At 47.8% G+C, this 18130-nt stretch overlaps 1 protein-coding gene across 1 annotated transcript in view; it reads right to left on the minus strand.

Moving 5' to 3' along the window:
* The window catches only part of ASTN2 (astrotactin 2), an 844435-nt gene that overhangs the window by 209844 nt on the left and 616461 nt on the right, over window positions 1–18130 (minus strand). Inside the window, 1 exon segment of the mRNA XM_040631793.1 lies at window positions 17362–17541. Within this exon segment, the coding sequence (XP_040487727.1) occupies window positions 17362–17541 (180 nt within the window).

Genomic DNA, 18130 nt, shown 5'->3' on the forward strand with positions numbered 1-18130 from the left:
AAAGGTATTCTTAGGTAAGCCCTTTAATAAGGTATATGAGAAACTGAAGGCAAACAAATGGCTTACAGGTTGGCTAAGTCCCGCCTTCCCTTTATCATTCTGAGTATATATATGCTTTTAGAGAAATGAGTCATTCAGTACTTGTTGAGTACCTACTGTGGGCCAGGCACTATGCCAAGTGTCCAGAAAAGAAAAAAGTAATGTAACGATAAATGATGTTGATGTGCCTACTTTTTCAGAAATTATTTCCGTTTTTCCTGTCTAAGATATTTGAAATCTAGTATTGCATTGTCCAGGACTTCCTCAAAGGCCAGGGACAGGCACTACCTGAACGATTTTAAGGGTCAATCCCAATGTACACTCCAGCCTGAGATAGTTCACAGAGGGATACTCCATTACTCCAGTCAGTAGGATAAACTTGGCTGGAGTCCTACAGTGTTCCTGTGGGTAAGGCAAGTAATGCTTAAGTAGCTGTACTTTTAATCTAGTACTAATTAATGGCCTCTTAAAAGTGAAGTGTTACCCAGCTCTGTAGGAGGGAAGTGGAAGGCAGAGCCTCGTCTGAAACTCAGGGCTCTGTCTTGCACCTGACTAGGCTGTTGATTTGTACTCAGGATGTACAGCCCCTCAAGGGATCGCAAAACAAATTACAGCAGCTGCCTGGATGAATTTTACAAGCAGGGCAGTGGTGAGGTAGAAAGCTGTTCAGCAAAATACACACTTACACTCCAGACCTATGGCTGTATCTTGTCAATATCATTAATATTCATGCTACCCTGGCTATGTCTGAAGTTAGCGAGGCAGCTCTGGGACTGGCACTGTATTCTAGTGGGGAAATCACTGGATTTGGTCTAGGTCTCAATCACAGCTCTGCCTCTGACCTACCGATACGGCCTCAGGTGATCAGTATACCTCTGCCTCAATTTCCCTGTCTGGAAAGAGGTTAGATTAGATCATCAGTAAAATCCTTTCAGTGCTATGATTTTTTTATTAATTTTTAACCAACTAGAATTGTTGAGTTTTGCCTCTGTTTTTGCATAATTCTTGATAAAATTGTATTGTGTTTAAATTAGAGTGGTAGAAAGAACCTGCACTTTGTAATAATCTGCTCCACTTTGGTCCAATTGCTTACTATACCCCAGCTGTAACCCTACTGTAAGGTCATTCACTAGCTGTTGTCACTCTGTTGAACTATAGTTTCCTCATCTGGCAGAAGGCAAGGACAGTGCATGTTTTAAAGAGCTCTTTTGAGAATTAAATACTATAAATGGGATAGCATATGTAAAAGTACCTAATTCAGAAAATGTGAGGGGCTCAGGGGGCGCCTGGGTGGCACAGCGGTTAAGCGTCTGCCTTTGGCTCAGGGCGTGATCCCGGCGTTATGGGATCGAGCCCCACACATCAGGCTCCTCCACTAGGAGCCTGCTTCTTCCTCTCCCACTCCCCCTGCTTGTGTTCCCTCTCTCGCTGGCTGTCTCTATCTCTGTCGAATAAATAAATAAAATCTTTAAAAAAAAAAAAATGTGAGGGGCTCAGAAGATGTGACTTCCATTGTAGGAGGCAAAGACTCCCCCTCATGGTGCACTGATGTAAAATTTTCAAGTTCATGTGGGGGAGATTTCAGACCTGTGTTCAGATACAGTGGCACTGCTCAGCTTCTTAATTAAAAGCCTACTGGAAGGAGAGTAGGATTGATGGAGGGGCAGAAGCAAAACTCACAGTATTGTATCCCAGAAGAAAAGCTGCACATAAAGCCTAAAGGCTTGTTATTTGATTAAAGTACTCAGGATGTCAGCTTGATACTTTTTGAAAGGTTAAATGGAGTCAAGATTATATATATATAAAATATATAAGTATATTTATATATATATAATTATATACATGTATATATATATGTATATACATATGTATGTATTTATTTTAAAACAGAAATATATGTGTTTAGCTGTTCCTATAGATGGCTGGCATAAAAGGATTTTTTTCCTCCAGGTCAATATTCATTAAGTCAAATAATTACAAAAATTAACATAAGGCATTAGAGTACAATTGCTGGCTGCATACTGGGCTCTCCCAGAAACAGGCTGGTTGTCACATGCACTGAACCTGTGGCCCTCCATCCCTAGCCGCCCATTAGGCCTTGGGTCATGGAAGCAGCACCCTGAAAGCTCGGCACAGCCATAGAGCCAAACCTAGGCCCTCAGCAGAGCTCATGTCTAGGATAGACTACCCCCTCCATCCTCAGTCCTTTGCCAGATGCAATGGTGCTGGAGAAGATCACCTCCTTTCCCAGGCCCTTTGGCTATCTTAGGAGTCCCCTGGGATCAACCAAGTGAATAGTAAACAGTTTATATACTTTATAGGTGGTATCACCACCATAATATGTGATGGAGTTTGCTGGAAGGCTGCTACTTTTCAGCCCTTAACTGGGATGTTCCTGATAATGGGACAGGACTCAGGAGTCAGCACAAGTGGCCACACTTCGTGCAGTCTTCTTTGCACTGGGTGCCCTGGGCAACAGTCAGCCCCATCTCCACATCTCTGTAGACTCTTGGACCATTGCCAATGATGTGCTCATCTGGTCCAGCCAATGGCAGCAACAACTCCCTATCCGTGGTTGCCTCTTTAGGGTAAAGATCTCTGCGAATCTCTTGTGTCACAGATAACCCAAAACATAAATCAAGATTGCGAATGTCTTTACACATACTAAATCCATAATAAAAGGCCTAAGACACTCCTTATCACCTTCAGAGTTCCAGACATTATTGATCGTGACCAAAGCACTCATTTCACTTCTCAAAATATACAATGTTGGGCTTTAAATACAAGGCATTTAGTAGAATTTTCATTTCCCTTACCACCTTCAGACTGCATCCTTCGTAGAGTACCATAATGGCTTACTTACACAAGTTCAAGTTCAATTAAATGAAACAGCACATTTTAGTAGTCAAACATCCAGGGAGAAATGTAATAAAGATTCTGACTTCCACTTGGTGCTTGAATTCTGACAGCTTTCAAGCCCCACTACTCCCCCCTTCTCCATCCACCCCTCATTTGACAAACCTAGGTGCTACCTTTGGTGCCAGAGGGAAGTTCGGACCACGGCAACCCACCTCAACCCTACTCCACACCCCTACCCATTATATACAAGCCAACCCAGTCTCCTCTCCTTGTTTTCTCAAGCCACTTTGGACTTGCTTGGGAGCAGAAAACTTCATTATGTGAGTGTTACATGCTTTTATATCTGGGTGTAGGACAGCATCAGTTCCCTCCTCTGAACCACATACCAGGCTGGAGTCCATCCCACTACTTTCCAGTGACAACTGATAGTTAGAGATAAACGTTAAAACACCTTCACAATATGACGAATGAAGTTTCATGAATGTCGTTTATGAGCAACCACATGAATAAGACTATGTGTTTTTGTGAAATGACACTTCATATTTAGACTTAAGAATAAAAACTCTCAGGTCCAAGGATATGGAACTTGTTAAACAAATCTAAGGATTCTGTTAAAGTGTTAGGAATAAATTGGAAATATCATGGCTCAAAAGGGTGGAAAGGGAGCAGGTTGGCCTGTCTCACCTGATCCATGACTCAGGGGCTGGATGTAGGAAAATGAAACTTACACTGATGGGAGGAAATGTGTGATGTGTACACGGATGGGCATTATACGCTAGACCTTCCATAAAGGCTAACTGTTTGACTCTTGGCCAAATGAAAGGTGCAAATAACGAAGCCCAAACCCTAGAAGTATATATGCATTCCTTCTGCTCTGGCGCTGACGGCCGCATAGGCCTGTTTCCCTCCTCAGTGAAATGGGAGGTGTTAACTCCAGCCTACCTACTACGCACTAGGGCTGTTCCTCGGCATCCAGTAACATTTTACATAAGGAAAAGCTGGCCAGAAATGAGAAGTGTGGACAGCCTCTCTGAAACAAAGCCTCTCTAAGTAAAAGGTCAGAAACAATACTGGGCGTGGGGCAGGGGGGCAGGGTTGGTTGGAAGTTGCTCTGTAAGGAAACAAGTTGCAAAAGGGGAACTGTATTTTCATACTGGGAGCTTTGTCTTCTCCTGTGATGATTACCTACACAACTAGGTTCCAAACCTGCATTTTCAGGTCTTACCTCTTTTTTGACGACCAGACCGGTGTATGTCCAGCTGCCCAGTTCACATTGCCAACTAGCCTGTCAACTGTGGGCTGGTATGTTCGTTGGAGATGTCCCTGAGAAACCTCAGACTCAACATATTCAAACCTGAGCTCAGCTCTCCAACACCTGCTGTTCTTCTTTGTTCTACTTTAAGAAACACTTCAGTGCCACCATTTCTCACCCACTTTTTTTTTCTTCAGCTGCATGACTACTAAATGTTAAGCTGCTATTATTTTTCTCCTGAAACAAGGCCACAACTTCCTAACTGAGCTTCCCAACTCCAATCTAGCATTCCTTCAATCCCAAGTCAAGCCCTATCCCGCACCAGCCAGAATCAAATTATAAAATGCAAATAATATTACATCAGATCTTTCAATAACCTTAAATTGCTCCTAGTAAAAGGACACATTTCTTAACGTGGTCCACGCATCCAGTGGGATTTGGCCTCTGCCCCTCTATCTTCCTATGTTTACCTCGGCACTGTTTCCTAGCAATCTGCTCCACATACTTTTTTTTTTTTCTTCTCTTATCTCAGGGCCTTTTTTTTGTACATGCTTTTCTTGCCCCCTGATACCTTCCCTCTCCTTAACCACCTATGTTGCCTAAATCTTGCCTCCTGTAGGTTTTCTGGGATGCCCTTCCTGAGCTGCCCCACAGTCTGAGACGGGTGTCCAGACCACACTTTGTGCTTCCTCCTAGCATTGTGCTTCCTCACCTTGCATTGTGATTTCCTCGTTACCTGTCTCTCTCCAAGTCTAGACTGAGCTCTGTGAAGGTAGAGCCACATTTCATGTATTGCTGCATTCACATGGAGTAGGCACTAAAACTTGCTGGACAAAACCAGGGCATGGGAGCAGCCTAGCTCCTATATTGATAGAAATGAACACTCTGTGTCACATTTAGCACCAGCTGGCTGTGCCACCTTGTGCCCCTCCCAGCAGCTGCCTCCCTGAATCACTGAGAGTAAGCTGCAATGGAAAATGGGATATGACTGAAAGGTGGGAGGAGTGGTTACCTCATATTTCATTTTCCTTGGAGAATCTTCTCAACAATACAATCATGAAAACCCTAAATTTCGACTTTGTGCAAAACCACCACTGAAGAGAAGGCTCAAAAAGATACCTTCACTGTGCAATATGCAATATGTAAACTGTATCTCAATAAAGCAATCACAAACAGAAAGGAGATAGCTTTGGGCACAAGTTCTCTTGAATTGCCTCTTAGCACACCTTCTTGGAAGGAGGAGGGAGAAAAGGGAGCTGGTTTGACTCCTAACCCTGCCACTAATTTACAGTTCCCTCTGAGCAAGTTTCTCATTACCCATTTCACCATCTATATTAATAGATTTATTGAATTAAGGATCTTTCCAGTTGTAAATTTCAGTGATTCTGATGCTCCCGACCTCAGGGACTGCTTGGACTAAGATCTCTAAAAGGAGCCTTCCATGTCCTTGGGCACCTGTGGAATGTGAGGGAACAGAAGTGCAGACCTTAAGGATCCCAAGGAGGAACACTTGGGGTCTAGGACTTCTGTGTCAGAAAAAAACAACCAAGGGCAGTTCCAAGCCACTGGATCAATGGTCAAGTCAATCTCTAAGGCCTGGCTCAAAGCCTGGACCCTGACCCAGAGCCAAGGTGTTGCTAGAAAACAAGGATCTCGAGCCAGCTGACCGACACCATGCAGGCTGGAATCCTGCTGATCTGTCTGCCTCTTTTTTCACTCTTCCTGATCAACTACTTCTACCTGTTTCAGGAGAAAGACACATGCCTCTCAGACAGAACACTCTTTTTGGAGTGCCCACTGTGGTTAAGTAATAGCAAAATGTGAACGGTGAGAGGGCCGGAGCAAGAAAAGAAAGAAAGGAAAAGTGCAGGTACTTCAACCCGCTACATGCCTTTGGATTATATACACGCCCTTCCCACCCCAGCACCTCCTAATGCTCAGCGTCCTAGGCAGACATGCACCAGCTTTAGAGGGTCGTTGTGAGGACTAAATGAGATCATGTCCTCGAAGTGCCCAGTGTGCCTGCGGGCAAAGAGTGGTTCTCAGTACGTGGCGTCTGTTCTTACGGGGATGGACGAGGGCAAGGGGGCCTTGGAGTCACGCAGTCCTGAGACAGAATCCTGCCTCTGCCTAGTACCAGCCATGTGACCTTAAGCAGATGAGTTTTCTCATTTGGAAGATGGACATAATACCCTGGACCATGGGGTTCTTATGAAGAACAAGGCAAGATCATGTGATTAATTGGCCCATAATAAGAACTCCAAACAAATCAGTCATTGATGCCCCTTCCTCCGCCATCCGCTTCCCAACACACACAGCCCTGCACTTTCTTCTTGGGCATTGTAAGCTCAGCATCCAGCTGTGCAAACAGGCTCCCCTGCGCCCCACTGCCGGGCTCCAGGCTGAGCTTTCTGATAATTCTGCTTTCTCTTCCCACCCCCCAGGTTCAAGCAGGACTCAAATTCAGGTTGGCCAATCACCCGGTGAGAAACGGCCGTGCCATTAGGGTTATCTTAGGCTTCTATACTCAGTACTGGAACGAGCTACACATTTATGCCTTTTGTTTTAGAAAACTGATGGTAATAATAATCATCACTGACTCGATTGTGTCTCACAATAATAAATAATAATAATAGCGCGCATTTCCTGAGTATTTCTTATATGCCAGGTGCAGTGGTCATGGCTTTATAATCATTGTTTCAGTTCATTCTCATAACAATACTGTGAAGCAAGCATCACTATACCCATCTTAAAGATAAACTGAGACTCAGAAAATCAAAATGCCTTGTCCTACGTCACACATCTGGCAAATGGGGACAGATGACTCACACACAGCTGATAAGTATGTTGGTATTTGTTGAGAGGTACTCCTTTGGTAAGGAGTGGGCACCAATGACTGATTCGTGTTGAGTTCCTACTATGAGCCAACCAATCACATGATCTAATCCCATCTTCGTAACAACTTGAAAGGTTCAGATGCTTTTCCAACTATTCCCCGGGTCCTTCTGAAACTGGCCTGGTGTTTTGACTTCATTGCAGGCATTTGGAGATTCAGCCTCTCCCATGCATGAGAGTACTCAGCTGGGGACAGAGGCGATGGCAGTTTCTGTGACTACTTGGAAGACTGAGGTACGGAGACATTCAAAGATCTGAAAAAGAGGCCACTGGCATCCCTCAAGAGCACCTGAGGACATGCAGGCACTACTGCTCCCAACTGGTCTCGGAGGACTCAGCATTCACCAGGCTTTTCCACATCCCCAGATTGGTGTCTTGTCCCCTGTAATCTATCTCCACCACCCAGGTGGCAAATGCCCGTACTCTCCAGGGCTCTGCTAAGATGTCTTCTCCAGGGAAATTCCCACCCAACCTACATGGTTAGGGACCAGTCTCCCAGCCTTGCTTCCTCCACTCCTGACCCTAAACACACACACACACACACACACACACACACACACACACACACACTTTCCTCTGTCACAGCATTTATCAAAAGCGTTGTCATTGTTCACTGGTTAACCTTTCCCATTTGATTGTGGGCCTCCTGAGAGCAGGAAGTGGGTCTCACTCACTTTGGCTGCCTCAGCCCCTAATGCAGAGCCTGACATACAGCAGGGGCTGGACACGCAAGTGCGGAAAGACGGAGGGGTGGAAAGGGATGAGGGAAGGACAGGAGAGACACAGTGGCAAGGAACACACCCTGTGCTGTGGGATCTGTGAGTGAGGCTCAGGTGGGTAGACCTGCCTGCCACCGGTGACCTGGGGAAAAGCTTCCCTCTATGCAGCTGTGTGCCTTCCAGACCTTTGTTCTCACTAAGGGGTTGAAAGCAGAGAGAGGACAAAAGCCCCATATTCATCTCCAGGGAAATTCCACATTCTTCGTGCAAGACTGCTGAGAAGGAAGGGTCCCATCTGACAGCCCTGCTCCCTCAGTCCCTGTATCACTTTCCTGGGAATAGGACGGTGATAGGAGAACAAGAGTGGTTTGGCTCCTGTCTGAATAGAATCAGAATAACTAGTTCACAACAGTATCAATCTCTTACTGCTTCCCTAAGTGGAAGGGCAAGAGGGGCAGCCTCCACCGCTTCAGGGAATGGTGTATCTGTATGTGCCTGTACCTTAAAATAAGAAAACGTGCAGTCCGTCAACCAGAAACTCTCCCATCTTTGAGGGTGTGGGGGGCTTTGGAAACCAGGAGTCTGCATTTGCTCTGAGTTTTCAGGAGGGTGAAGACCCCCCAAAAATGCTGCTAGCTGGTTATTAGGTGTCCCCCCTTCACCACTGCAGGTTCTAACTGATTGCATAAGCTGACCTCAACTTGCCCATCTGCTGCATGGGAACAGCCAGCTGGCTGAGGATGGGAAACACCTTACACAAGAGTCACTCTTTCTTCCTCTCACACCCATGACTGGTGCTGCTAAGCGATCGCTGCATTCTTGTCACCAAGCCTGGTCCTGACCCAGGATCTCTTTCAGCGAGCACTCCAGGCAGCTACGACCTTGTGATCAAAACTGGCACACAGAGAGAAGCTCTACCCCGGCTCGAGGACTACCAAGGTTCTTTACAGCTCTGGCGTTCTAGGGCTGGGGTATCGGTGAGTAGAGTATCTCCTCCCATGCCCAGGCTGAGGGCCTACGCTCTAAGTCTTCACTTCCTGCAGGTCTTTCGACGGTGGATAAGAGAAACAGAACAGGAGTGCAAACGGTTCCCTTGGGCCTGCTGCCAGCATCTAGAGAGTTCTCCGAGGCTGCCGTGGTAGGGACAAACACGGTCCTTGTGATGAAAGCAGCCTGGGTTCAAATCCCTGCTCTGCAAGCTCGCTGGTGTGAACGTCCTCAGGCCATCTTACCCTTCTGAGCCTCAGTCTCCTCAAGCATGAAATGCAGATAACAATGCCTCCCTTCCAGGCTTGTTGTGCGAGGAGTAAATTGGATGAAAAAAATGTACGTGAAAGTGCTTCGTGAGCTGCTCTGTGCGGAGCCCTGCGAAGGATTATTATTCTTGGTATGCACCAATAGGAAAACGACTAGGGTGTTCCGTTCCAGATGGGCTCAATCTAAACCGGGGAACAAATGCTTTTTTTGGTAATTTCATCTGGTGGAAATGGCAGTCTCATGGGCCTATTTGTGTTTAATGAACCACATCCTGTATCGTCTTTTTGCAAGGTTCTGAGGAGAATTAAGTTAGTTCTCTCCTCTGGCGCGCTGCAGACGAGCGAATGTCCAGCTCATATTTAACCTCTTCTGACCTCCCTACTCTCTAAGGAAACACTACCTCAGAGCTAGGTGTATCCTACAAATGGCTGCATGGAAGCCAAGAAGCCAGGGGAAGGGAGAGGGGTATGCAGCCACTTCCCACCACCTCGCTGGGACCCTGGCATAGATGAACATGGCCAGGCTCTGATCCCTGACTCCTGCTGTCATTAAGGATTGCGAGGCTGGATGTGAGCAAGAGGCAGACAGCTTGGAGCAGATGGGGCTGGGGAGGTTGGCTGGGGACACATCAGATCTGGGAGGGCCCTGAGGCCATGGGGAAGAGTTTGGAAATTAGTCTCAAGGCAATGACAAAGCATCCAGGAGCTTTCATCCAAGAAGTAGCATGATGGTATTTCTGTTAACGGTTAATTGTATATGTCAATTTGACTGAGCCACGGGGCGTTCAGATATGTGGTCAAACACTATTCTAGAAGTGTCTATGAGGGTGTCCGTGAGGGTGTTCTGGATGAGATCAGCAGCAGACTGAGTAAAGCAGACCGCCGTCCCTAATGTGAGTGGGCCTCCTCCAATCAGTTGAAGGCGGGAATAGAACAGAAAGGTTGACCTTACCACGAATAAGAAAGAACTCCTCCTGCTTGACTATTTGAGCTGGAACAGCATCCTCTTCTTGCCTTTGGACTCAAACTGAAACATTGGTTCTTGGGTCTCAAGCCTGCCAGCTTTGGAATTGGAACTTATACCATCAGCTCTCCTGAATTTCCAGTTTGCTGAACAGATCTTGGCTTGAAACTTCCCAGCCTACATAATCACATGAGCCAATTCCTCGTAATAAATGTCTCTCCCTCTCCCTTTCTCTCTCTCTAAATATAAATAAATATATATATATGAATATTATATGTAATAGAGACTTTTATCTATCCATCCAACCATCCATCCTGTTGGTTCTGTCTCTCTGGAGAGCACTGACTGATCCATGTCCTCAGGGCTGCTGTGTGGTTTGGATTGATGGGGGGCAAGAGAGGATGCAAGAGGTCCAGGCAGAATGACAATGCTAGAGTTCAGGCAAGCCATGATGGCAGCTCAATACAGGGCACAGCAGTGAGATGGAAAGAAGTGGGCAAATTCAAGACCTAACTGAGAATGAAAACGGATAATATTTGGGAAATGGGGGGAAGCGAGGGAGAGGGGGATGTTAAGAAGGACTCAGGCTTCTGGTTCCACCTACAAACAGATCATGGCACATTTCACTAGGACATTGGGAAAGTACTAGGTTGTGTGGGGCAGAGTTTGGGTGGGCAAGGGTGCTGGCATAATGGCAAATATCAGAGGAAAGCTTGGAGGCAGAGGTCTAAAGTGGGAGTCGTCAGTGTAGGGATGGTAACAGTGTCCCCACAGAGAGAACAGTCCAGGAAGAGGGTCCCAGGCCCTATGAAGGGTCCTATGAAGCCCCATGGACTGGGTTGGTAGAAAAGGATAAGCCCGCAAAGCAGACAGAGAAGCCAGCAGGAAGGCAAGGGACTGACAAAGAAGATCTGGGACAATGGAAGCAAACACACAGAGTGCCTCAAGCAGGAAGTGGTCAGTTCCGTCGAACGCCAAGAGAAGGTCAAGCAAATGGGAACTGAAAACTGCCGCCTGATGATTAAATCTACAGAGAAGTAAACCAGTACCCAGGCAGGTCTCAGTTCTGAGCACGCCACCTTTCATGTCTGGTTGCTGTCTTTGAAGCGAGCTCCCTCAGGAAACTGAAAGCCCAGGAGAGTTCTCCAGCCCCCATCAGCCCCTTGGTCACAACTGTCCTCACTAAAGGAGGTGACATTTGACTGTCTTCCTTCTCCTCCCCCCACCTTAACCCCTGTGCTGCCTTTCAAACAGCCAAAACTCCTTTACAGAGTAGTCTAGGAATGCTGCGGCTGACATTCAAAAGTGCATTGTAATTCAAATGGAAATGCAGCAATTCATTCCCTTGGACAGTCTTGGGAAATTATAATAGAGATAAAACATCTTTTAAAGGTGGTGACAGGCATTTATCTGTGAGGACATCTCTATACCATGGACTATCCCAATCTTAACTCAAGAGCCGTACACTTTCACTAGAAAATGTCCTTTCACAGGGTCATTGAGTCTATAAACTTGAGAAAGGTATATTAATCATGCACATTTTCACTTTCTTTGTCTCTCCTTTGTGTGTGTGTGTGCAGATTCTGTTTTACACTTGTCTACCTCTCTGTGTTCCTCTGACTCCTCCTACCTCCCTCAGTTGGTCTCTCTCTCCCATACACACACACACACACACACACACACACACACACACCCCTGGGAACACAGTCACCAGAGCAGATGTGGCAGCCAGGGAGGGAGGGAATGGGTTGGATCAAGATAATAATTAGGTGTCCAGCTCAGTGCTAGATGAGTCCACAGAAGGGCTGTGCTCTCACTGGAGCCTGTATTTTGCATATGAGGAAAGTGATCTAGAGAGTGAATCAATTTGCCCAAGATCACACAGCTGGTAAGAGGTAGAGCTGGGATTTGAACCCGAGTCCATCTGATTGCAAAACCTCTGCTTTATCTCCAAATGAGGAAGTCTTTATCCAGGGTAGCCAGAGGATGGGTAACTTCGTACAGAGTTCAAATCATGATAAAAGGCGTATCTCAACCCATCAAAATCCTAGAGGAGAGCATAGGCAGCAACCTCTATGACATCGGCCACAGCAAAATTTTCATGACACATCTCCAATGGCAAGAGAAACAAAAGATAAAATGAACTTGTGGGACTTCATCAAGATAAAAAGCTTCTGCACAGCCAAGGAAACAGTCAAAAAAACTAAGAGGCAGCCCACGGAATGGGAGAATACATTTGCAAATGATACTACAGATAAAAGACTGGTATCCAAGATCTACAAAGAACTTCTCAAACTCAATACGTGAGAAACAAATAAACAAATCATAAAATGGGCAGAAGATATGAACAGACACTTTTCTAATGATGACATACAAATGGCTAACAGACACATGAAAAAATGTTCAAAATCATTAGCCATCAGGGAAATTCAAATCAAAACCACACTAAGATACCACCTTACGCCAGTTAGAATGGCAAAAATAGACAAGGCAAGAAACAACAATTGTTGGAGAGGATGTGGAGAAAGGGGATCCCTCCTACATTGTTGGTGGGAATGCAAGTTGGTACAGCCACTCTGGAAAACAGTGTGGAGGTCCCTTAAAAAGTTAAAAATTGAGCTACCCTATGATCCAGCCATTGCACTACTGGGTATTTACCCCAAAGATACAGACGTAGTGAAGAGAAGGGCCATATGCACCCCAATGTTCATAGCAGCATTGTCCACAATAGCTAAATCGTGGAAGGAGCCGAGATGCCCTTCAACAGACGACTGGATTAAGAAGATGTGGTCCATATATACAATGGAATATTACTCAGCTATCAAAAAGAAGGATTTCTCAACATTTGCTGCAACATGGACGGCACTGGAGGAGATAATGCTAAGTGAAATAAGTCAAGCAGAGAAAGACAATTATTATATGGTTTCTCTCATCTATGGAACACAAGAACTAGGAAGATCGGTAGGAGAAGAAAGGGATAAAGAAAGGGGGGTAATCAGAAGAGGGAATGAAGCATGAGAGACTATGGACTCTGAGAAACAAACTGAGGGCTTCAGAGGGGAGGGGGTGGGGGAATGGGATATGCTGGTGATGGGTAGTAAGGAGGGCACGTATTGCATGGTGCACTGGGTGTTATACGCAACTAATGAATCATCGAACTTTACATCAGAAACCGGGGATGTACTGTATGGTGACTAACAATATAATAAAGAAACATTTAAAAAAAGGCGTAGATCAAGGTCACAGCAAGGCAGAATATGTGAATATCAAGTCAAAGAGTGAAATGGAGTCCCAATTGGAAGACAGGTAGCTTTTTAAAATATACACACATCAGGAACCACAGCAGCATGCAGGGAAAGTATTAAGCTGAAGGCAAGAGACTGAAAACTACCTGTGGTGCTTGGGGCATGGCCTGGGAGCAGAGGCGAGGGCTGGAGGAGACTCACAGGCTTCACACGAAGCACTCTTGGGCCTGGAAGGTCCAGGGATGACTTGGGCTACTTCTAAGGTCTTCCTGGCTTCTGACAGGCACCACCTAACTGGCCTGTTCAGTGCTCTGGTCCCCTCCAAACTGGCGAAATGCTGAGGAGACCCACTTGGTGGTAGCAGACCCCGCCTCCCTGCCTAGATCTTTCCAGTCCTTCTTGGCATGCACAGCGCCGTCCTGGAATCAGTGTTGCAAGGTGGGTCTGCCCTTTTAGCTTTCACTCTGCCCTGCTGCAGGGAAAACGATACACAGACCACCGCCCCCCACTTTCTGCATCACAGCAGCCATTGCTAGTCATAACGCTCTTGGCCAATGGCCTTCATGACCTCCATACTAGATAAGCCATTCCCTAACTGATCAGAAATGGCACATGGAAGAATAGACACGGGCTATCACATGATAGTGACTGGGTTCTTTACCATGTGCCTTCCTCCCCCTCTTTCCAGCTGTCTACCAGTGGGTTAAAAAAAATGGTGAAATGTTGGATGTCTAAGACAGATGGGGGATGAACAACATGGGGACAATACCCACATCCCATCTCCTGCGGTGCCCCAGCATCAGGCATAAGGTCTGCCAAGAAGCAGCACTTAGGAAATATTAGTGAACAAAAGAATTAATGAACGATAAATGTGACTTTCTTTTTTATTCCCCCTGTGGAATGCACACTGAGAAGCACTTGGGGAAAAAGAGTAAAACAAATCTCTCATGGGAATATTTTAATCAGGCACATTCGCCCCCAAGCCCCTGGGCTTTCCAATGATTTCTGGGGGCTGCCCCAGATCCCAACAGGAGCCAGAGCCCCATCTTCAGTAAACCTTTACCAAGGCTTACCGTTTACTCAGGGGACATTTGTGTCTAATTTCTGTGGCCCCCGGATCATCTAGGCTGCAGGGAATACCGTGCTCAGGCTGGAATTCAAACACCGTCCCTTTCACTCATAAATTGGGATGCCACCGAGCCCCTTTTCTTCTCTAAGCTTCAGGTTTCCTGGTCTAAGAGGAGGTGTGAGTGGGATCCTTGCCTTCTTTGCCTCAAGCGGTGCGTGGGAGAACCCACAGCACTATACACTGTAAAGTGTCGTACTAACACCTGTGCTTGTTGTTACCCAGGCCCCATTGGGTCTCTTTTCCTGACCTTCTCTTACAGCCTTGGTCCTTCCAGTCAAGGACAAGCCACCACGTGGGGCTAAACATAGATTTCAAAGACTCCAGGAACCCCTCCACCCCTCCACTCTCTGGGGTGAAAGGATATTTGCAGGGATTGTCCTTTTCTAGGGACACAGGTGCATCACAGGGAGATTAAGGTGCATCCCACGGGAGCAGGAGATGCAGCCAGGACCAGAATCCTCAGCTCCTGCCCACAAGTTTTGCTTTATTCTAAGCTATCATTTTCCATGTGCTGACTACATGCCAGGCATTTCACCTGTATTATCTCATTTCATTCTCCCAAAAGCCACGCGAGGAATCCCTATCCCCCATTTAACACATGAGGACACGGAAACTTAGAAGTTCCTAGCCCGACGTTACCCGGCAGGGATGGAAGAAGAGACGGGGGACTTGAAAGCCTGTCTGTCCCGCTCCAGCACCACGCTAGCTCTCTCTCTTCCCACAGCTCTGCCCCCAGAGTGAGCCACGTCCAAACCCAGACCCATCCTGACCCTCTTCCCAGGGGGCACTTGTGTAGCACTTGCCCATGACACGGAGTCGACGGCTGGGGAGAGAAAGGTCACCCGCTAGCCCTGAGTCCAGAGTTCTTCCAGTTCTTCGGGGGGAAAATCCCCAGTTTCTCAGCCTCCCCCCGGCAAACATCGCTCCCACATTTTAAAGAAATAAAACCGCAGTGTTTCATGTGCCATCTAGGTCACAGCAGGTGGAGAGAGCGAGGAACACACCCAGAAGTGTTAAGGCGGCCTCCACGTACCCCTGTGCTCTTCTTGGGAGCAAGCGTGTGACAGAGGCAAGAAACATGCCTCTGGGGGCGCCTGGGTAGTGCAGTCGTTAAGCGTCTGCCTTCCGCTCAGGGCGTGATCCCGGCGTTCCGGGATCGAGTCCCACATCGGGCTCCTCTGCTGGGAGCCTGCTTCTTCCTCTCCCACTCCCCCTGCTTGTGTTCCCTCTCTCGCTGGCTGTCTCTCTGTCACATAAATAAATAAAATCTTTAAAAAAAAAAAAAAGAAAGAAAGAAACATGCCTCTGCACAAGCAACTCAGAGAGAAAGCTACCACACCAAGTTCTCCCAGCAAGTTTGTGGCAACCCTGAGGACCCTGGCGTCTCGAAGGGGGCCCCCAGCTGCTCTCTCGGCATTCCTTCTGCCCCCAACCCATCTTACTTGCAACAGGAGTCCATGCATCCACTGTGCAAGGAGTGGGGTTTTCTGGAGGGAAACAGTCCGAGGCCTGGAAGCAGCTGGGGATGGAGATGACGTGGTACTGAGCATGACAGGCGCGGGCCGAGGCGAGCTGGCGCAGTGGCCACGGTGAGCGAAGGTTTTTATAAACATAACCTAATTGTATTACTTCAAAGTCCCGAAGCTTATTGCCCTGCTTAATGATGTGTCACGTTATTTATAGGGTAGGACAATGAGACTCCTATTGATTTAATGCACTTCCTTAAAGACCATCATTGTCACAGCCATAAAAACATGGCTATTCCCAGACAACTCAATTATGTCCCCTGCATCCATAAACCACCCCGTGCCCCACACAGCTGCGCACAGGCGGCAGGGGTGGGGGGGTGAGACCACGGTGGGGGGTGCAAGCCCCTGGGGGCAAAAGGAAAGGTTCTGGAGATGGCAAAGGCAGGTGCATCGGGCCTTCATCCAGTCGGGGAGGAGGGGCGGCATGAAAAGCCCTGGATGGGGAGCATGGGGCACCCCACTTGGTCTTGGACCCACCTAGTGGAGCTCAGTGACACTCAGCAAGCTTCCTCCTCCCTCTGGGCCTTAGTTTTCCCAACTGCAAACTTGGGGTGCTAAGCCCAGTGAGACCCGTAAGGTCCCTTGTGGCTCCCACATTCTGTGGTTCTAAGAGTTATGTTGATTTGGTTTCTGAGATGGGGTGGCTGAGCCATGTGAAGAAGGTGTGAGCACCCCACCCTTTCCATCCATCGTGAGCTCTCCTTAATAACAATGATAACAGGAAGCAGGCCTCACCCTGCTACGTATTAGCTGGGTATCTATGGGCACTTGACTTGGCGTGACTGAGACTCATTTTCTCCCCTATGAAATGGGGATGCGAATACACAGACCTGTTAAAACACATAATGCAAGTATGGAATATTACTGTCTTTCTCAAAATGGTATGACACAAACTGATTCCCTTTCATGTGGAAGGTGGACAGGAATGACTACTTAAGCGCCCATTTCACAGGAAGGGAAAAACGGAGGTGGGAAGGGACCGAAGCTCCCAAGATGAGTGGCAGAGTCTGGCCCGAGGAATCCCAGTTCTGATACCAGCTGAGGATTGAAGGGACATACGATCTGCGGACCCTCCCTGAGGATAGAATGCTCTCCACAGGACAGACCGGAAACTGTCCCCTCAGACACAAAGTGAGCCCTCCCAGAGGAGCCGGAGCTCTTCTTGGGCTCTTCCCAGAGGCTGGAGAGAAGGAGGTGTCAAGGAGACGCGGCTCCCGTCCCTCCAACTCTTCCCCGACGGTAGTTTCAGGGGAGAGCTGGAAACGAGGAGGCTGCAGTACAGGCAGGAATTTTGGAGCCCAGCCCGCTACCTTAGGGTCTCCGAAAATGCCTGAACTGAAAGAATCCTGGGATATCATCACACAGCCCCTCATCCTGTCTGCGGGGAACCTGAGGCCCAGAGAGGGGCAGGGAATGCCTAAGGCCACACAGCTCAGACGTGGCAGAGCCAGGATCCAGCTTGCAGGAGCCTTACCTTTCTGATACTGCAGCCACAACTGCTGCTGGACCTTCTTGCTGGGGAAGTGGATGATGCAGGTGAGCTCGGAGCCGTACAGGGCCTCTGCGATGTAGTGCGAGCCGTAGTGCTGGATGAAGGACAGCAGCTCCTCCCGACTGCTCTCCCTGGTCAGGATCTTGAGGACGTTGGTGAAGCCTGGACAGAGCAGGAGCACAGGGAGGGGGTCAGATCTGGGAGGTCTAAGTGGCCGGGGGCTCTCTCCAGCCTGGATTTGGTGTCACCACAAGATCAGTCTGGTGGCTGCCGGGGTCTGAAGGGGCATAGCAACCTCCCCTCGCTCACACAGCAAAGGTTACTGTCTCTGGTCGACACACAAGACACTACAACCGAGAGGGAACCAACAGCAGGGGAAGGCCTCAAGCTTGGCGACCAAGGTCATGGGACGTGAAAGTCACCATCAGGAACTCAAAGCTGACGTCTGTCCCAGCAACTAACGGGCACCAAGCACACTGCTTGCTGTTACTCCCGCTGGTTCCAATTCAGCCTCAGCCCCAACGCTGCAATCCCCACTGTGTACGTGAGCAGTTAAAGCTTAGACTGCGAATGATTTCCTTGGTCTCCCCAACCCCCTTTTGCTCTCACTCCAAAGCATATGCATTTTCCACTGCACCCAGTCACCCAGGGCTTGACCTGCGCTCAGCCGGAGCCCTGGGGCTGCTCTGGCCCAGGCTCGGCAGAGATACTGATATCCTCGGATCTGATCCCTGGCTTGGCTTCCTAGGAT

Source organism: Ursus maritimus, unplaced genomic scaffold, assembly GCF_017311325.1.
Source record: "Ursus maritimus isolate PB19 unplaced genomic scaffold, ASM1731132v1 scaffold_17, whole genome shotgun sequence".
Lineage (NCBI taxonomy): Eukaryota > Metazoa > Chordata > Mammalia > Carnivora > Ursidae > Ursus > Ursus maritimus.